We start from the raw sequence: 18970 nt of genomic DNA on the forward strand, positions 1-18970 counted from the left end.
CGGGGGAAGGGCACTCCCCTCTGCAAGGCTGCAGGCGCCATACCTGAGTCTGCAGAGTTCAGCTCCTGACTCTTCAGGCCCTCGTGGACAGCCCTTGAGGACGGCACTCTGGCTCAGCAAAACACAGAAGACAGTGAGAGAGAAGCCCTACGATCAAGCACTAGGGGCAACAGTTAGTTTCCCTCAGATCTAGGCTGAGAGCAAACATGGCAGCTGTAAAACCTATTAATATACTTCCTTCATCACACTTTTTTTTAAACCAGGGACTGGTTTCCCAACTATGTATGGGACAGAGAGCCAATGGACAGCCTGCTGAGCGCGGTGCTGGCTCATGTTCAAATCCATGTTCTCCTCATTCAGGGGACCAAGAAGTTATAAAAGTTCTTTTTTGATTCTCATACCACAGGTAATCTGTCCATTCCCCACCCCCACCCCCAACAGTTACAGGACAGAAATAAAGTTCCATTTTCTTTTTCTATTAGATTTGAAACTAAAGACAAATTCTGTTAATGGAAAAACCCAGGGACTTTTCAGCTATTAAAGTCAAGTATCTTCAGAATGCTTCCTAAGTTTTGGATTGGTCTTGACAACTAAGTTCAGGAAAAATCCAAGGTCAGTTTTTTGCTCATTGCTATCTACCGGGAAGGGAATTCTGTGGCCTTTCTACCCAAGTCTGTTGTCAGCTTTACTGCCCACATGTGACAAAGGTAGTTATCAGCTGTGTGCCAGACAGTCACAGAACCTGCTACAAGACAGACTGGCGTCCCACCAAATTTACATGCAGAAGCCTGGACCCTCAACGGAACTGTATCTGGAGACAGAGCTTTGGGGAAGTAAGATCACGTGGTTATATGGGTACAGCTGTGATCTGACAGGGCCAGTGAGAGCCCTATAAGAAGAAAAAGAAAGTGGCAGGCACAGTGGCAGAGTAGTTAAGCCACTACTTGGGACACCTGCAATCCATATCCCAGTGCCTGGATCTGAAACCTGCCTCAGCTTCCTAGTGGTAAGCAGCAGAGGATGGCCCTAGTACTTACGTCACTGTCACCCATGCAGGAGACCCAGGTGGCGTTCCTGGCTTCTGGCTTCAGCCTGGCTTAGCTCTGGCTGTTGAAGGCATACAGGGAGTGAAAAAGTAGATGGAAGATCTCTTTCTCTCTGTATCACACTGGCTCTCAAATAAATGAACTTTTGCAAAAATGGAAAAATAGTGTTTGGGGGGGGGGATAGAGAGAGAGAGAGAGAGAGAGAGAGAGAGAGAGAGAGAAAGGAGCTCCCACCTCCTAATTCACTCCCCAAATGCCTGCAACAGCAGGGGCTGGGCTTAGGCCAAAGCCAGAAGCCAGGGACTCAAACCAGGCCTCGCACATGGTGTCAGAAACCAAATCCATCCCTGCTGCCTCCCAGGGTGTGAATCAGCAGGAAGCTGGAGCCAGGAGTGGAATGGGACCTTCAATCCCAGGCATTCTGATGAGGGACAGGACAAGGAATCTTAACTGGCGTCTTAACCACCAGGGCGAACACCTGGCCAAGACGGAGCTTTTCCTCCTGTGAAGACACAGCCAGAAGCGGCCGTGCTAGCCAGGGAGAGAACCTTCCCCGGCAATGGAACCAGCCGGCACCCTGACCTCAGACTCTCAGCTCCAGAATGCGAGAAAACAAACTCCCATGGTATTCTTGTTATGATGGTCCAAGCAGAGTAATTCAGCACTCAAAACCCTACGACTAACAACACACACACACATCCACAGAAACCTCTGTATTCCCAAGTCTTAGTCACCAGACACCCTGCTCCTCAGGAGCTGTGTGTGCAAGGCTGGCACCCAGAGCTGCTCGGTGGGCACCAAGCCGAGCCTGACTGCCTTTTCCTGTAGAACTGCTGTCTTCTACCATAAATGTGTTCCCTACTGGAACAGATCACAGCCTGATTTACAATTTTTGCCTTAGGGACCCGTTTTCTTTCTTTTATTCAAATGCCTTCATGCTCTGAACACCAGAGACAACTCGGCGTGGGGATGTCTGGAGACCCACTTGTGCTCTCCGCACAGCGCCGCCCTAGAAGATGGCTGCAATACACTAGCGAGGACCATGTACATCACCAAAAGCTGAACTGGAAGACTACCCTTGCACCTGAGAGATAACATATGGGAGATACAGTCTCCGCAGTAGTTACTTCTTTTTGTAGAAACTGAAACATTCAAAAGTCAATCATTCAAACAAACTTACTGTTTCTCTGGTTGAACCACTGCAATTTTCCTCTGCTTATGTACTGTAAGAAGGAAACAAAAATATAAATGCCAAGGAAAATAAAAAAGACATTGGAAAATTATATACGCATCAAGCTTACATTAGCATATTTAAAGCCTAGCTCTGTGTATAAACCACTATCAAAGTACTAGAAGTGAGCGCTTAGGTGGCTGCATATGCAGACTCAGGTCCATTTCTGGGCAAGGGTCTTTAAAAGCAGCAAAAACCAAAGACACGTTCTCAAGGTTCCTTGCATGAGTCAGTTCCTATGAATATTTTCCCTTGTGGTCTGAATGACCTGGCTCCAAACTTATGCAGACATTTAAACCCCAAATCACTTATTAATGGTACTAAGAGGGTAGAAACGTAACCCAATTACAGTGTTCAGGAGGCGGGCCTAGCGGGGGGCGCTCTGGGCAGGTGCTGCCCTGACAGGCTCAGTGACGACAGCCTAAGGCCTGAGGCCCGAGGTGGGCCCATCCTCTGCGTCCTGGCTCTCCATGTGACCTGTCCTCTGCACACACTCTTTGGCCATCCACAGCCCTCACCAGACGCCCAACCAACAGGGCTGCTCAGTCTCAGCACAAACCTTTAAAGGCTGTGAGCCGCACATCTCTGCCTCCTTCCCACGCAGCCTGGCTGGTGTCTCATCTGCAGTCACCAAAAAGCCAGCCAACACGATTTTCTAAGCAAAAGTCAGTTTTCAAAAGGAAAGCTGACTGACCAGCGTGCTAAGACCCCTCAGCGGGGAAAGGGCAGTCTTAAACAGTGCTGGGGAAAATGGACTAGCTACATGGATGAAGCTGGACCCTCACCCCACATCAGTATCAAAACAAACAAAATGAATCAAAGACCTAATTGTAAGAGTCAAAACTAGAAAACTAAAAAAAAAAAAAAAAACCACCACAGGAGAAAATCTTCATGGCATTGGATTTGTCAGGGATTTCTTGGATATGATATCAAGAGTAGAGGCAACAAAAGAAAAAAATAGACAAATTGGACCCCAGCAAAATCTAAAACTTTTGTGCATTAAAAGGCACTATCCAGAGAGTGAAAAGGAAACCCACAAAACAGGAAAAAATACTTCATCATGTACGTGACAAGGGATTAATATTTGGAATATACACACAACTCCTAAAATTCAATAATTAAAATATAATTAGGTGCCAGAGCTGTGGCGTAGCAGGCAAAACTGCCACATGCAATGTCAGCAGTTTCAAAGTCCTAGCTGCTCCACTTCCACTCCAGCTCCCTGCTATTGGACCTGGGAAAGCAGTGGAAGATGGACTAATTGCTTAGGTGCCTGCACCCACGTGAGAGACCAGAAAAAGTTCCTGGCTTCAGATTGGCCCAGCTCCAGCCATTGCAGCCATTTGAGGAGTGAACCAGTGGATGGAAGATTTCTTTCTGTAATTCTGCCTCTCAAATAAATAAATAAATATTAAAAAAACAAACAAAAAGAAACAGAGCAATACCTCGTGCTCGGCGAGGAGCGCTAAGGGGGTGGCCGTTGGTTTCACACCAGCCCAGGGGGAATATATCCATGGATTCCACACTCACGATACACTCAGGAACGGGCTTCTTAGAACCTGTTTAGATTAAAAATTAAAACAATCACTTCTGGCCGGCGCCATGGCTCAGTAGGCTAATCCTCCGCCTTGCGGCGCCAGCACACCAGTTCTAGTCCCGGTCTGGGCACCGGATTCTGTCCCGGTTGCCCCTCTCTGCTATGGCCCGGGAATGCAGTGGAGGATGGCCCAAGTGCTTGGACCCTGCACCCGCATGGGAGACCAGGAGAAGCACCTAGCTCCTGGCTTTGGATCAGCGAGATGCGCCGGCCACAGCGGCCATTGGAGGGTGAACCAATGGCAAAAGGAAGACCTTTCTCTCTGTCTCTCTCTCTCTCACTGTCCACTCTGCCTGTCAAAACAAAACAAAACAAAACAAAAAACAAAACAATCACTTCTTTCAGACCATTAACTAACCTTCAACAGCTGTTTTCCAGACAGTACAGGTACAAGTCTCTTGAGCATATACCTTCTACTCAAACGTCACACTTTTGCAGGTGTGATAAACACCATGGAGAAAATGCAAACCACCCCTCATGCATAACCACACAGAGACCACAGCGACCCTCAGCTAGGGAACAGCAAATAAGCCCCTGATTCTACCACAGTGCCAGGCAGAGGGCCAACATATACCACAGTCAAGTCTCTGAAGTGAACAGAAACCAGAAAGCAAAAGGGATGGTTCTACACGATGAGAACCCGAGTTCTGGCCCTCTGGGAATCAGCCACAAAGTCAAACAGGGAAATCGAGTAAGGAAATGAACTGGCCAGCTGCCCAACAGGGGTGCCTGTCCTTGACACTTGAATTAAAGGCCGACTCTGCAGATCAGGAACTGTGAGGGACCTTCTCAAGAGTTTGGGTCTTCAGTGCAGGATAAAGAAGAAAGCTGAGCCACACACAGTAACTGAGCACTGGATGCTCACACAGTGTCTTGGCCCACAAAGCTGTCCAACCAGCAAATATTACTTTAGTATAATAAATAAGTTCTACCTTATATATCTTTTGGTTCTATTGGTTTGGGAGAACCAAAATAGAGCATCATCTCTCTGATAAGCTAGGTGTTAACACTCATCCTCATTTGTTCTGCTCACATCAAAATATATGTTGGGGCCAGCACTGTGCCATAATGGGTAAAGCCACCACCCGCAGTGCTGGCATTCTATATGGGTACTGATTCGAGACCCAGCTGCTGCACCTCCTATCCAGCTCTCTGCTAGTGCAGCTGGGAAAGCAGGGGATGATAGCTCAAATGCTTGGGCCCCTGTACTCATATGGGAGACTTGGAAAAAGATCCTGGCTCCTGGCTTTGGATTGGGCCAGCTCCAGCCGTTGTAGCCAGTTGGGGAGTGATTCAGTGGATGAAAGGTCTCTATTTCTGTCTGTAACTGCCTTTCAAATAAATAAATAAATCTTTAAGTACTGGGGCCGGCACTGTGACTTAGTGGGTAAAGTCACCACCTGCAGTGCCGACATCCCATATGGGTGTCAGTTCAAGTCCTGGCTGCTCCACGTCCAATCCAGCTCTCTGCGATGGCCTAGACACTTGGGCCCCTGCACTCATGTGGGAGACCCAGAAGAAGCTCCTGGCTCCTGGCTTTGGATCAGCTCAGCTCTGGGTGTTGCAGTCATTTGGGAATGAACCAGCAGAATGGAAGTCTGTCTCTCTCTCTTTCTGCCTCTCCTTCTCTCTCTGTGTAACTCTGACTTCAAATAAATAAATAAATCTTTAAAAAAATAAAGTGTGTGTGTGTGTATGTATATATATATATATACATACACACATACATCTATGTGCTATTTGACTTACATATTCTCCTTCAAGAAAACAGAGTTCTCTGCAGTAATTTTTTTTTTAATTTACATTCAATTATTAAAATTTGAAAGCCAAGAACAGGAAAATGATATTTTGCAGCTTAGAATCTTGCATCTGAACAAGCCCCCGGAACTTCATGTTCGGGTTGACCAGCCACACCCAGGAGCAGTCGGGCAGTGCCCAGGAGGCCGCCGGCAACATCAGCGCTCACCCTCCAGCCGCAGCCACAGGTAGGAGCCTCGCACCGCAGTGATGGTGGCCACACACACTTCTTCAGGAAGAAGAGGGTTCACTGCCTCGAGCTTCATGTTTTCCTTAAACTCATGGTCGGAAATGGTCTAGAAAAACAACAAAGCAAATCCATGTATAGGATTCACACTCAGAATTAACCCAGGTGCTCAGCTCACTGCAAAGCTGTACATTCATTTCACTCTGTTCTTTCCATGAAGCCAAGGGGAAATGCCCGTCTCCCTTGGTGCGAAGGCTGGATGGTCCCGGAGGGCAGACACACTCTGTGCCACTGCCACGTGCATGAGCACACTTCGTTTCAGTTCCTCAACCCTCAGGGAAGCTGAAAACACTTGTTTTGTTAAATCAACGAAATAAGGTACCTGAGGCTCTGCGTGCTGAACCAAGTGGGCTCTTCCACACAACAGACTTCCTGGTTCGTGCTGTATGTGTGTCATGAAGAGTGCTTAGAACAAGGGAAAGGGTCATTTAAGATAGGTTTTAGGGGCTGCTGCTGTGGCGTAGCATAAGGCCACCGCCTGCTGTGCCAGCATCCCATATGGGCGCCGGTATGAGTCCCAGCTGCTCCACTTCTGATCCAGCTCTCTGCTATGGCCTGGGAAAGCAGCTGAAGACGGCCCAAGTGCTTGGGCCTCTGCACCTGCATGGGAGACCTGGAAGAAGCTCCTGGATCCTGGCTTCAGATGGGCCCAGCTCTGGCTGTTGTGGCCACTTGGGGAGTGAACTAGCGGATAGAAGACCTCTCTCTCTCTCTCTCTCTGTCTCTGCCTCTCTGTAACTCTGCTTTTCAAATAAATAAATAGGCACCGTGGCTCACTAGGTTAATCCTCTGCCTGTGGCGCTGGCACTCCAGGTTCTAGTCCCGGTTGGGGCGCCGGATTCTGTCCCGGTTGCTCCTCTTCCAGTCCAGCTCTCTGCTGTGTCCCGGGAGGGCAGTGGAGAATGGCCCAGGTCCTTGGGCCCTGCACCTGCATGGAGACCAGGAGGAAGCACCTGGCTCCTGGCTTCGGATTGGCACAGTGCCGGCCGTAGTGGCCATTTGGGGGGGTGAACCAACGGAAGGAAGACCTTTTTCTCTGTCTTTCTCTCTCTCACTGTCTAAATCTGCCTGTCAAAAAATAAATAAATAAAATAAAATAAAATAAATAAATAAATAAATCATTTCTTTTAAAAGATAGGTTTTAGGAGGTCTGGTGCTGTGGTATGGCAGGTAAAGTCATCACCTGTGGCACTGGCACCCAACATGGGCACTGATTCATGCCCTGGCTGCTCCTCTTCCCATCCAGCTCTCTGCTGTGGCCTGGGAAAGCAGTGGAAGATGGCCCAAGTGCCTGGGCCCCTGTACCCATGTGGGAGACCTGGAAGAAAAGAAGCTCCAGGTTCCTGGCTTCAGATTGGCCTAGCTCTTGCCATAGCGGCCATTTGGGGAGTAAAATAGAGGATGGAAGACCTCTCTCTCTCTTTTTTTTTTTCTCTCTCTGTGTAACTCTTCCAAATAGATAAATAACTCTGGAAAAAAAAAGGTTTCAAAAACTTGCAGCTAATGGATCAAAATGGATGACTGAACATCTGCACTGGATTATTCTCTTTTCTGACAATCAACTAAAACTAACTTTTTTATTTGCTTGTTTTAAAGATTTATGTATTTATTTTGAAAGAGTTACAGAGAGAAAATGAAAGAGAAAGGGAAAGAAAGAGAGACAAGTGTCTTCCATCCACTGGTTCACTCCCAAATGGCTGCAACGGCCAGGGCTGGGCCAGCCAAAGCCGGGAACCAGGAACTTCTTCCAGGTCTCCTGTGAGGGTGACAGGACCCCAAACACTTGGGCCAACTTCTGCTACTTTTCCCAGACCATTAGCAGGGAGCTGGATAGACATGAAGCAGCTGGGTCCTAAGCCGGCGTCTATCCGGGAGCCAACGCTGCAGGCAGTGACTGCCTGTTACGCCACAATGCTGGCCCCTATTTAAATCCTAATGTCATAAAGCTAATGTGATGTATATAATGAAAGAAAGCATTGCATAAGCTACAATTTTATAAGAAATTTTATTTCTTACAAGAAATTTCATAAGAAATCTAATTTCTTGTAAAACTTAGTTTTGTAAGAATAGGGTCTAGAAACTGAGTCAGCATCTCAAAGACAGCTGACTCTGGGCTGGCAGAGGAGAAAGCCAAGAGCCAGCAGGAGCAGGCACCGAGCACCCAGAGGTGGAAGAGAAGCAGAGCCAGAGGAACTGCTGACTGCATCTGAGACGCACAGAGGCCAGGTCACAGCTCCCCGGCCCTCTGCCCACCCTGTGACAGGGACCGTTATCCTCTAGCCAGGACGCAGCCTGAGACCCCTGGGCAGAGCACGCAGTGTCAGCCCCAGCCCCGGCCTCCACCCACTATGCAGAGACCTGGGAGAGACTTCGCATGGTAACGTGACAAGCCCAAGAAGAAACACGTACAGATGCAGAGTGAGGGACCCCCAACAATCGGCCGGCCACATTGCACCATGAGAGAGCTCAAGGCGGTGAGGCTCGTCCACGTGTTCAGAGTCCAGTCAGCCCTTGCCTGGAGTTGCTCATTCTAAAGCATACGCCACGGCCAAGAATTAGCAGTCACTTAAGGACAGGAAAGCTGGAGCCCAAATCAGTTAAGTAACTTGGAGTAAGTAAGCAGAGATTATGCAGAAGAAAGCTTCCCAAAGGCTGGGGGTGGTGTGGGACGGGGTGCTAATTAACATCCTCTGAGAGATGAAAAAAACTGTTATATCCTTAAAACAAGCACAGGATGCTCCTGTAAATAGAGAACTACTCAGAAAAGAGAACAGTTCCAGGAAACCAAAAACATGATGCCAAAGCCAAAAAATCCCAACGACGAAATTGAGGAAATCTTCCAAAAACACAGCAAGAAGACTATGAAACAGACAACACAAGACAAGATAAGCAGGAGTTTGGGCTTGAGAGCTGACGTCCAAATAAAAGGAACTCCAGGTTAGACATCTGGCCTGGTGACACAGACGCGCCTCTGACTCCAGGCAGACTCTGAGAAGGCAGTGGTGGTGGCTCAAGTAATCAGGTTCCTATCGGTCACATGGGAGACCTAGATGGAGCTCCTGGATCCGAGCTTAGGCCCAGCCCAGCCCAGCCCAGCCCCAGCTGTCGAGGGCATTTGAGGAGTGAACCAATGGATGGGGGTTGTCTCTGCCTCTCAAATAAACAAACAAGTGAAAAAAAAAATCCCAGGGAGAACAGAGAAAATGGAAGGAAATCAAAGTGATTCGAGAAAATTTCCCAGCAGAGCAAGGTGTGAAAGCACCCACGAGGGGCCCAGCACAATGGATGAAAACAGCCACAAGTCAAGGCTCAGCACTGCGCAGAATGGTGACAGAAAGATTCTAGAACTTTCTGGGGAGAGCAAAAGATGCAGGTGTCATCTTCAAAAGATCAAGAATAAGAGCGGCTTTCAACTTCCCAACATCAGCACTTAGAAGACAACTCGCAGTTTTAAAAATTCTGAAGCAAACTAATTTCCAACCTAAATGGCTCAATTAAATGAATCAAGTTAGAAGAGTGAACACATCTTCAAGGATGCGGTATCCACAGAGACTCACCTTCCATGCATTCTTTCAAGAAGCTACTGAGACAAGCTCTGTCAAAGCAAGAAAAACGAGAAGAGGTGGCCATGAGTCACACAGGACAGGGGAACACGAGAGGGCAGTTCCTTGGGTACCACCAAATAGCACCCACCTTCATTAAACCCCAAGGCGGGGCCAATGCTGCAGCGCAACAGGTAAAGCTGCAGCCTGTGGCACCAGCAACCCTTATGGGCACTGGTTCGAATCCTGGCTGCTCCACTTCCAATCCAGCTCCCTGCTAATATGTCTGGGAAAGCAGTGGAAGATGCACTGCACCCACATGGGAGACCTGGAGGAAGTTTGTGGCTCCTTGGCTCCTGCTTGGCCTGGCCCCGGCCACTGCAGCCATCTGGGGCGTGAACCAGTTGATGGAAGATCTCTCTCCCTCTCTGTAACTCTACCTTTCAAATAAATAAATTAAAAAAAAAGAACACACACACACACACACAAAACAACCTACATGGCAAGCTTTCAGAGCGAACCATCCTGGGAGAGAGAGGAGTTTGCCATGAAGGACGACTTCAGAAAAAAAGGAGGCATGACAGAGCTGACGTGAGGACTGCTGTCCTGAGAGGCTTTGGAGAGGTAGGGGAGAACCACACAGGATGAAGCAAATGGTAAGACAACCATTACTCATGGACAAACGAAACATGGAGCACTGCATGCTCAGCTGAGAACAGCATCTGCACAGCTGTGGGCAAACTCAGTTTGGATTTAACCAAAGCTTGTAACCCAACCCTAACGGGAAGAAGAGGTGGGTCAGACAGGGCAACGGGAACATAAAGAGCAGCAAGATGGTGACAAGAGCAGGGAGTAGTGATTTCACACAGGGAGGGACAGGGCAGGGACGGCTCAGGAAGACACATGTATGTGTTATTTGATGGAATTATTTTAGAGGACCTTAAAATTTTTCTTCACAATATTAAAACTTTGTAAGATATTATTTTTAAACATTTATTTATTCATTTGAGAGGCAGAGGCAGGGAGAGAGAGAGGTCTTCCATCTGCTGGTTCACTCCCTAGATGGTTCCAATGGCCAAAGCTGGGCACATCAGAAGCCAGAAACATCTTCCGGGTCTCCCACACGGGTGCAAGGGCCCAAGCATTTGAGCCATCTTCTACTGCTATCCCAAGCCATAGCAGAGAGCTGGAGTGGAAGTGGAGCAGCTGGGATTTGAACCAGCATCCATATGGACTGCTGGCACTGCAGGTGGAGGCTCAACCTACTACGCCACAGTGCTGGCCCATTTAATATTATTGAACCACCAAAAATAACTATGGGGAATGGACGTCTAGCCTAGTGGTTAGGTTGCCCACATCTCACGTCGGAGAACTTGGGTTCCATTCCTGGCTCTTGCTCCTGACTCCAGCTTCCTTCTGAATGCAGACTGTGGCTCAAGTAACTGAGTTCCTATGGGAGATCTGGATTGTGTCCCAGGCTCCTGGCTCTCGGCCTGGCACAGCCCCAGCTGCTGCAGCATCTGAAGAGTGAACCAGTAGACTAAAGCTCTCTGTCTCTGTTTCTGCTTTTCAAACACACGTTTTGAAATTACAAAATGTCAAATTCATAATGATTTCTGTTAATAAGAAAAACAAAACAAATAAGCCTGTAAAACTAACTTAGCCACTAGCAAATTAACTTCTGCATTAACTGCATTTATTTTCCTCTGGACCACTTTGGGACAATCAGCAAGGTGTTCATCTGGGCTGAGTGAAGTGATGGGATCAGGAGCAAGGGAGGCCCGGTGGGGGTCGCGCGGGGCTCTCACCGGGGGGAAGCACCTCTGCGGAGCAGCTTCAGCACCACACTGTTTGAGGTAGTCGGCCCAGTCAAAGTCCTGGCTCGGGTAGCCTGGGTGGGGACAAAAGCACAGTGATCACACCACACGCACCTGCCTGGGGTGCACGCATGACTGGCAGTGCTGCCAACGTGAGGCAACTCCCAGCCAGGGTTACGGCAGATGGCACGCAGGAAGTGAAGCCCTCTCACCAGCAGTTTGCTGGGGAACCATCTACACACCACCAGCCAACAATGAGACTTGCTGATACACAAAACCATAAAGAGTGACACTTTCCAGGTTAATTTACAAAATATTTAAAACTTCAGGCAAGCCCAACTAAGTCATAACTACAAGCCCTGAGGAAAAGGTCAAAGAGTCTATTTTACGGCTGTAAACACCATGCAAGCCAGCAGCTGCTTCCTAACCAGGGCCTCTGTGTCCCACTTCCCTCTGAAGAGCGCCCCCCCACCCTGCCCTGGCAAGGCCGACACCTGAGATGACCAGGACTGCACCCTCCGGCTCCGGGTGGACGGCCTCTTCTCACAAGACAGCTCCCGTGCCCCCTGTGCCTGCAAGCCCCACCCGCACGCTGCGGTACAGACCCCCGGTGCTCACGAAGGCATGGGTGTCAGAGCACAAGGAGGAACACCTTCTAGAGAAGGGCCGCAGCTTGACGGACAGCTCTGGAACATGCAACTACGCGGAGCCCGGAAGCATCAGACGTGCTGGGGCATCTGTCAGGGATGCGCCCCCCCAGGGAACAGCTCAAAGCAGTAGCAGTGCACACCCGGAGGGGGGATGATGTGGACCCCGTTCTTCAGACCCCACTGCACAGGAAAGATGCCGGGACTGTTGACGTGGCACACGAACGACCGCCGCACGTGCTCCTCCGGCCGCAAGTCGTCCATCTCCACCAGAAAGTACTTGTCGTCGAACACCTGCGCGTGAGCAGACAAGACACATGGCTTCACATGCACGTATGCACACTCTGCCTGGAGCAAACACGCCACCAGAGTTCACAGTCACTGGGCGTTATCACGGCCGCTCAACTCAACGTTTGCGTGAGGAACGATTTTATTTTATGTATTTATTTTTAAAGATTTATTTTATTGTTTTCTCAGGCAGAGTTACAGAGACAGAAAGAAAGAGAAATCCTCCCTTGCTGGTTCACTCCTCAAATAGCTGCAATGGCCCAGGGCTGGGCTAGGGTGAAGCCAGGAGCCTGAACTCCATCCAGATCTCCCACGTGGATGGAAGGGGCGCAGGGACGTGGGCCATCTTCTGCTGCTTTTCCCAGGCGCCTTAGCAGGGAGCTGCATGCGAAGTGGAGCTGCTGGGACTTGAACCAGCACTCATATGGGAAGCCAGTGTCCCAGACAGCAGCTTAACCCACTGTACCACAATGCCAGCCCGAGGCATTATTTTCATTCCATGCTTTTCATCATGGGCATTTGGCACAGCAGCTTCTGTAGCTGCTTGGGATGCCACACCCCATGTGGGAGTGCCTGACTCAAAGCACGGCCACTCTGCTTTTGATCCAGCTTCCTGCTCGTGTGCAACCAGTGGATGCTGACTCAACTACCTGCGTCCCTGCCACATGGGAGACCCACATGGGAGTTCCAAACTCCTGGCTAATCTTATCAACTCCATTTCACAGATTCAAACCCAAGGAGCTCCAAAGAGAATTTAGTTTAAGCTTAGTAAAGAGTCAACTATACCAGTTTAAGGGTACTTCAACACATTCAAGCAAAATGGGTTTAAAAGGTAAGTTTAGGGACCAGGGTTGCAGTGCAGCAGGTTAAGCCCTGGCCTGCAATGCTGGTGTCACATATCGGAGTGACAGTTTGAGTTCCCATTCCTCTGCTTCCAATTCAGCTTCCTACTAATGTGCCTGGGAAGGCAGAGGAAAAATGGCCCAAGTATCCTTGTGAGAGACCAGCATGGAGTCTCTGGCTCCTGGATTCAGTTTGGATCAGCCCCAGCTCTTGTAGCCATTTGAGGTGTGAACCAGTAGGTGGAGGATCTCACATGTGTGCTCTCACTCTCACTCTCGCGTTTCTTGTCACTCTGCCTTTCAAATAAATAAATCTTTTTTTTAAAAAAACTTTTGGTGAAAAAAAATTGAGATGCATACATACATTTTCTCATAATAAGCATTTTCCATGAACTGGCTAAAGATCCTGCATATGTATAATTTCAAGATTTTAAAAATAATTAATTAATTAAAATTATTTCAGGGACAGAGAGAAAGAGAGTTCCCACCCACTGGTTTAACACCCAGATACTTTCAACAGCCAGGACTAGGCCAAGCCACAGACAGACACTTGGATCTCCCACCTGAGTGGCAGGGACTCAACCACCTGAGCCATCACTTGATCCTCCCAGGGTGCACACCTGCAGGACGCCGAGACTCAAACCCAGGCACTCTGACAGGATGCAGGCAGCCCTACCAGCAGCTTAACCACCAGGCCAAACGCCCACCCCTGAGGTCAACAATTTTTAGAACCAAAATAAACTTATATTTTAATTCTATTTTTCATGAACTTGAAAGATGCTACTATATTAGTTTTTCATGTCCTAACCTAGTTTTTCTTCCTCAAAAAGAAGAGTTTATAAGACTGATGCTATGGCACAGCAGGTTAAACCGTCACCTGCAATGCCAGTATCCCATACAGGTGCCAGTTTGAGTCCCAGCTGCTCTACTTCCTATCCAGCTCCCAGCTCATGCACCTGGGAAAGCAGCGAAAGACAACCCAAGTGTTTGGGACCCTGCCACCCATGTGAGAGACTCAGATGGAGCTCCAAGCTCCTGGCTTCAGCCTGACTCAGCCCTGGCTGTTGCTGCCATGAACCAGCAGATGGAAGATATATCTATCTCCCCCCCTCCCACACATCCCCCCTACCCCGCTTCCTCTCCCTCCTTCTCTTTTCCTCTCTCGTAATCTCCCACTCTCTCGCTATAACTCTACCTTTCAAAGAGTGAAATAAATCTTTAAAAAGAAGAAGAAGAGTTTATGAACCTCCCACAGTTCTCCAGACTCCAGATGGGGCCTTCAGACCCGACCTGCAGGGTCAGATGCCCTCTGCTCAGAGGATAATCTCCCACGACAAGGAAAACTTAAATCTCAACAGGTCACATGATGCAGCATTCAACTGACTATTTCTGTAGTCTTGTTCCATTCTGGGTTCCACTTTCAGGCAATGGGTTTCTCTCCCTTGGCTGTAGTTAATGATTAACTGTACCCTGCTAACCTGTTCAGTTCTTGTAGTTACTCAGAACAAGAGTCTTATTTTTGTCAGTCTCCCAAAGACTGGACTGCACAGCTGGAGCCCCCTACTTCCAGATCTTATGGCACTAACTGCCCCCTCCCCATGCACCCCCTCATTCCATCAACCCTGCACCCAGCTGGACACCAACAACACTCCGTTCATCACAGACTCCATGGTCCCTCTAGAGAGGTGGCACATGTCTCTCTCATTTGTTAAGAAGCCACCTGGGATGTCCTCACTCCAGACCAGAGTGCCTGGGTTAGAGTCCCAGCTCTGCTCCCAATTCCTGCTTCCTGGAAAGCAGCTGGGGTGGCTCAGGTTCTTGGGTGATTGCCACCCACATAGGAGACTTGAACGGAGTTCCTGGCACCTGCTTCAGCCTGTCCTACTCCTGGCTGTTGCAGGCATTTGGGAAGTGAACCAGGGGATGGGGTGCATGTCTGTCTTCCTTTCAAATAAAGTAAATAAAACTTTTTGAAACTCTCTCTAGTCATAAACATTAGGCCTTCCCTAAAGCATGTACGCCCACCTTTCTCGTGCCCAGGTCATGGTCTTGGGTTGGCTGGGACTAGCAGCTCTGAGGAAGGAATGGGTCACAGAGAACTGGACAATACAAACATAAAGCGTGCGCAGAGATACGCCAGGCTCACAACAACGCACCGGACTCAGAGCTGGAGGTCGAAACTCTACCAATTTTCCAAACCAGTCACCCAGACAGGGATCCTACCAACATTGTGGCTGCATTTTACCTTAACAACGGTTGCAGGAGAGATCCCAAAAGGAGACCAGGGGTCCACAGCTTCCAATTTCATATTTACAGAGAATGTATGAACATCAATAATTGGTTTGTCCTGAATACAAACACCAAAAGAGAATAAAAATAATTTTTGTATCACTTTTATACTCACACACGGCTGAGTCCTACTCTAAGTACTCAAAGCACTGGCGCTGCCCGGCAGCTGGCAAGCCCTGTAACTCCTCCCCCTGGAAGAACGGGACAGCGAATGTGGTCCTGCTATTCTGCACTCGGAACAGGGGACATCTGGAGAAAAAACAAACTGATTTTACCTCAACTTATTTTATAGTAGGACCACAAGAACGGAAAAGAAAGATCCAGACAGCTTTGAGAGAAGTGGGGAAGAAAGCCTGGCGCTGTTCACAGAAGGCCAGGGCGGCCGCGACTCTGGCCCCGCACCCTCCCAACTCCACGGGGCTCCATGTGCACCCCACGTCCCTACAGTGCTCTACTCAGCCGCTAAGACCCATCCTCACATGCTTCCACTGTCTACCTTAAACAGGTACGACGGCAGTGGCTCTTCTTCCTCCTCTTTCACTTTGGCCAAAATATCTCGCCATTCATCTTCATTTTTCAGATGTCTGATGGCTTCGGTGAGACAAGAAGACAAACTTCAGATGAACAGAAACCTGAGCACCCCCGTAAGCATATTCCCCACATTCAGCTATTTCCATGGGGACCAGGACAGACTCGAGCCTTCCACTTCCGCCACATTCCCCCTCAGAGCTCGGCCTGTCCTGCTCAGGGCCCGGACAGTCAAGCTGTGCAGAAACACCGACAAGAGGTTCCCAGGACGGCCATAGGACGCCCACCGTCCCCACACGCCATGTGGGCACGTCACCATGAACACAAACTCCTTTACACAGAGACTCACTTCAGTGTTCCTGGTATTTCTTTCCAATCAGCACCTGGCTGTGAACCCAAGTTGCCACACATACCTATCCGATGCTGCCCAGAAGATTCTGACTTTATTTTGGTAAGAGGTAGCAGAGGTTGGGCCAAAATCTTTGAGGTATATCAATACGTGTGGGAAATTATAGAAGCAATAAAATCAAAAGGAAAACAGGAGCTTAATTTAACAACTCCACATACACTTTTTGCAATAAATTATGTGAACGAACAAAAGCTTTCAGAATACAGAGCACAATGCACTTCTCAGCCCCACAGATGTTAATAATGATACAGTGCTGCTGTACCAGCTACAAGAAAAGCATTACTCTTCACCTGATGGGGGCTGCAGCTCATAGCCCTGCTGAGCGGCCCAGCCAACATGATGAAGGAAGGGGTCCAGGTAATACAGCCAATGCTCAAAATCGCCAGAACCCTCCAGCCCCTCGTAGCGCAGCCTCAGCCTGCCCCCAATGTTCTCTGCCACAGTCACGATCCAGGTGCTGAGAGAGTCGCGGAAAGCCTGGCACTCCAGCCGGGACCCGGGGGCGATGAGATCTAGCGGGTTCCTGCCATTACGGAGCTGGGGTCAAACAGCAAAATGGAGAATTAAGATAAACATAATATTTTTTTAAAGTCAAGTCCTAAATGATCTCAAACCAGCCTAGTTCTAAATGACCTCAAACTAACCTATCCAAAGCCAATGACATCGTTATATTCCTAAAGCTGTACCTACAAAATTTGTATTCATTAAATAAAAGCTTTCTAAAAACTAATAATAATTTTTTTTTTTTTCCACAGGCAGAGTGGACAGTGAGAGAGAGAGACAGAGAGAAAGGTCTTCCTTTTTCCGTTGGTTCACCCCCCAATGGCCGCTGCAGCCAGTGCACCGCGCTGATCCGAAGCCAGGAGCCTCTCCTGGTCTCCCATGGGGTGCAGGGCCCAAGCACTTGGGCCATCCTCCACTGTACTCCCGGGCCATAGCAGAGAGCTGGACTGGAAGAGGAGCAACCAGGACAGAATCCGGCACCCCGATTGGGACTAGAACCCGGTGTGCCGCTGCCGCAGGCGGAGGATTAGTCTGTTGAGCTATGGCGGTGCTGGCCAAAAACTAATAATAATTTTAAAAAGCCAGTGACACTGAATTATCTCCTATTATACAATCTTCTCATAGCATTATTTATAAGTGACATTAAGATATTTATCTTACAGAAAATCTACCTTTACCTAACGCAATAAAATTATTCTAACAGCTTTTTATCACCAGGACTATTTTAGCTCCATTTAGTAAGAAACTTTAAAATATCATCATTACTTTATCTCTGATTATAAAAGTAAATAAAATCAACCATAAAGAAAAAAATCAAACATGACAAAAGTCAGAGTTCCCCACATCCGCCGTGTAACAAAGAATCACAAAAACACGGAGCAGGCTCTCCCGCCAAGTCTACCTGCTCCACCAGTCTGTCCCTCTGCTTCCCGCCCCTGTTTTTTTTGAAACTGAGAACGCTGTATACTGTTTTTCACTTGATACATCATCATTATCATGGCTCTCTTTCTATTACAGTCGATATAAATGCTCCTTGTCTTATAAACTGTTTCATGGTATCCTAGTGGAAATGGGAAATAATTTATCCACCTATCTACTGCTAGCATTTCAGTTTTTCTGTATTTTTTTTGTTTGTTTGTTTTTTACTCATTTCACAACAATGTTCTAATGAGCACAGTAAGAACTTCAGATTACACTGAAGGAAACTTCGTACTCTCACTGTCCGGGTAGATATTAAAAACCACAACACAGAATGAAAAAACAGTCACTCCACAGTTACCACTTAATCGTTTCTCATTACTCAACCTGACGTGTTTTCCAGCAGAAGCTGTGCTGCGACACAGTCTCAGACGAAAAAAGAACATGAGACAAGTGGAGGCACGCGTCCCTGCTGAAGGCACCACCGCAGGGGTGCTGCAGAGCGGAGCGTCCAGTAACTGGTTCCGAGATGGTCCATCTATACTATCCTGAGTGTGGGGCATGTTCCAGGCCCCAGGGCCCAGCCAGGCCTTATGAAAAGAGATGGGCCGGCACTGTGGCGGAGCCGGTAAAGCCGCCACCTGCAGTGCCAGCATCCCATATGGGCGCTGGTTCGAGTCTTGGCTGCTCTACTTTCAATCCAGCTCTCTGCTACAGCCTGGGAAGGCAGTACAAGATGGCCCAAGTCCTTGGGCCCCTGAACCCGCGTGGGAGACCCAGAAGAAGCTCCAGTTCCTGGCTCCGGATCAGCACAGCTCCGGCCGTTGCGGCCAACTGGGGAGTGAACCAGCGGATGGAAGACCTCTCTCTCTGCCTCTCCTTGTCTCTCTGTGTAACTCTTTCATTTAAATAATAAAACAAAATTAAAAGAAAAAGAAAAAATAAAGAACAGCTTGAAACAGACTGATTACCAACCACCAGTCAATACTTACAAAGGGATGTGAATGGATCACAGAATTAAATGTAAGAGCTAAAACCATGAAGCCCTTAGAAGAAAATATAAGAGCTACTCCATCTTACCCTGGGTTAAGCAAAGCCTTCTTTTATATAATATCAAAAACACAAGCAACAAAAGAAAAAAAAAGATAAATTGAACTACATAAAAATAAAAAAAAAATCATGCTACAAATGATAAAAAAGACAACCCATAGAATGAGAAGAAATATTTGCAAATCATAAATCTCATCTGTAATTATATCCAGAAAGCA

At 48.1% G+C, this 18970-nt stretch overlaps 1 protein-coding gene across 1 annotated transcript in view; it reads right to left on the reverse strand.

The window, feature by feature from the left end:
- SFMBT1 (Scm like with four mbt domains 1) overlaps window positions 1-18970 on the reverse strand; it is a 130442-nt gene that overhangs the window by 17002 nt on the left and 94470 nt on the right. Inside the window, exons 6-14 of the mRNA XM_062201083.1 lie at window positions 16571-16817; window positions 15840-15934; window positions 15300-15401; window positions 12068-12218; window positions 11269-11351; window positions 5841-5967; window positions 3723-3836; window positions 2227-2269; window positions 44-108 (exon numbers count right to left, since the gene is read on the reverse strand). Of these exons, the coding sequence (XP_062057067.1) occupies window positions 44-108; window positions 2227-2269; window positions 3723-3836; window positions 5841-5967; window positions 11269-11351; window positions 12068-12218; window positions 15300-15401; window positions 15840-15934; window positions 16571-16817 (1027 nt within the window). The remainder of the gene's footprint in view (window positions 1-43; window positions 109-2226; window positions 2270-3722; window positions 3837-5840; window positions 5968-11268; window positions 11352-12067; window positions 12219-15299; window positions 15402-15839; window positions 15935-16570; window positions 16818-18970) is intronic.

Source organism: Lepus europaeus, chromosome 9 (assembly GCF_033115175.1).
Source record: "Lepus europaeus isolate LE1 chromosome 9, mLepTim1.pri, whole genome shotgun sequence".
NCBI classification, from domain to species: domain Eukaryota; kingdom Metazoa; phylum Chordata; class Mammalia; order Lagomorpha; family Leporidae; genus Lepus; species Lepus europaeus.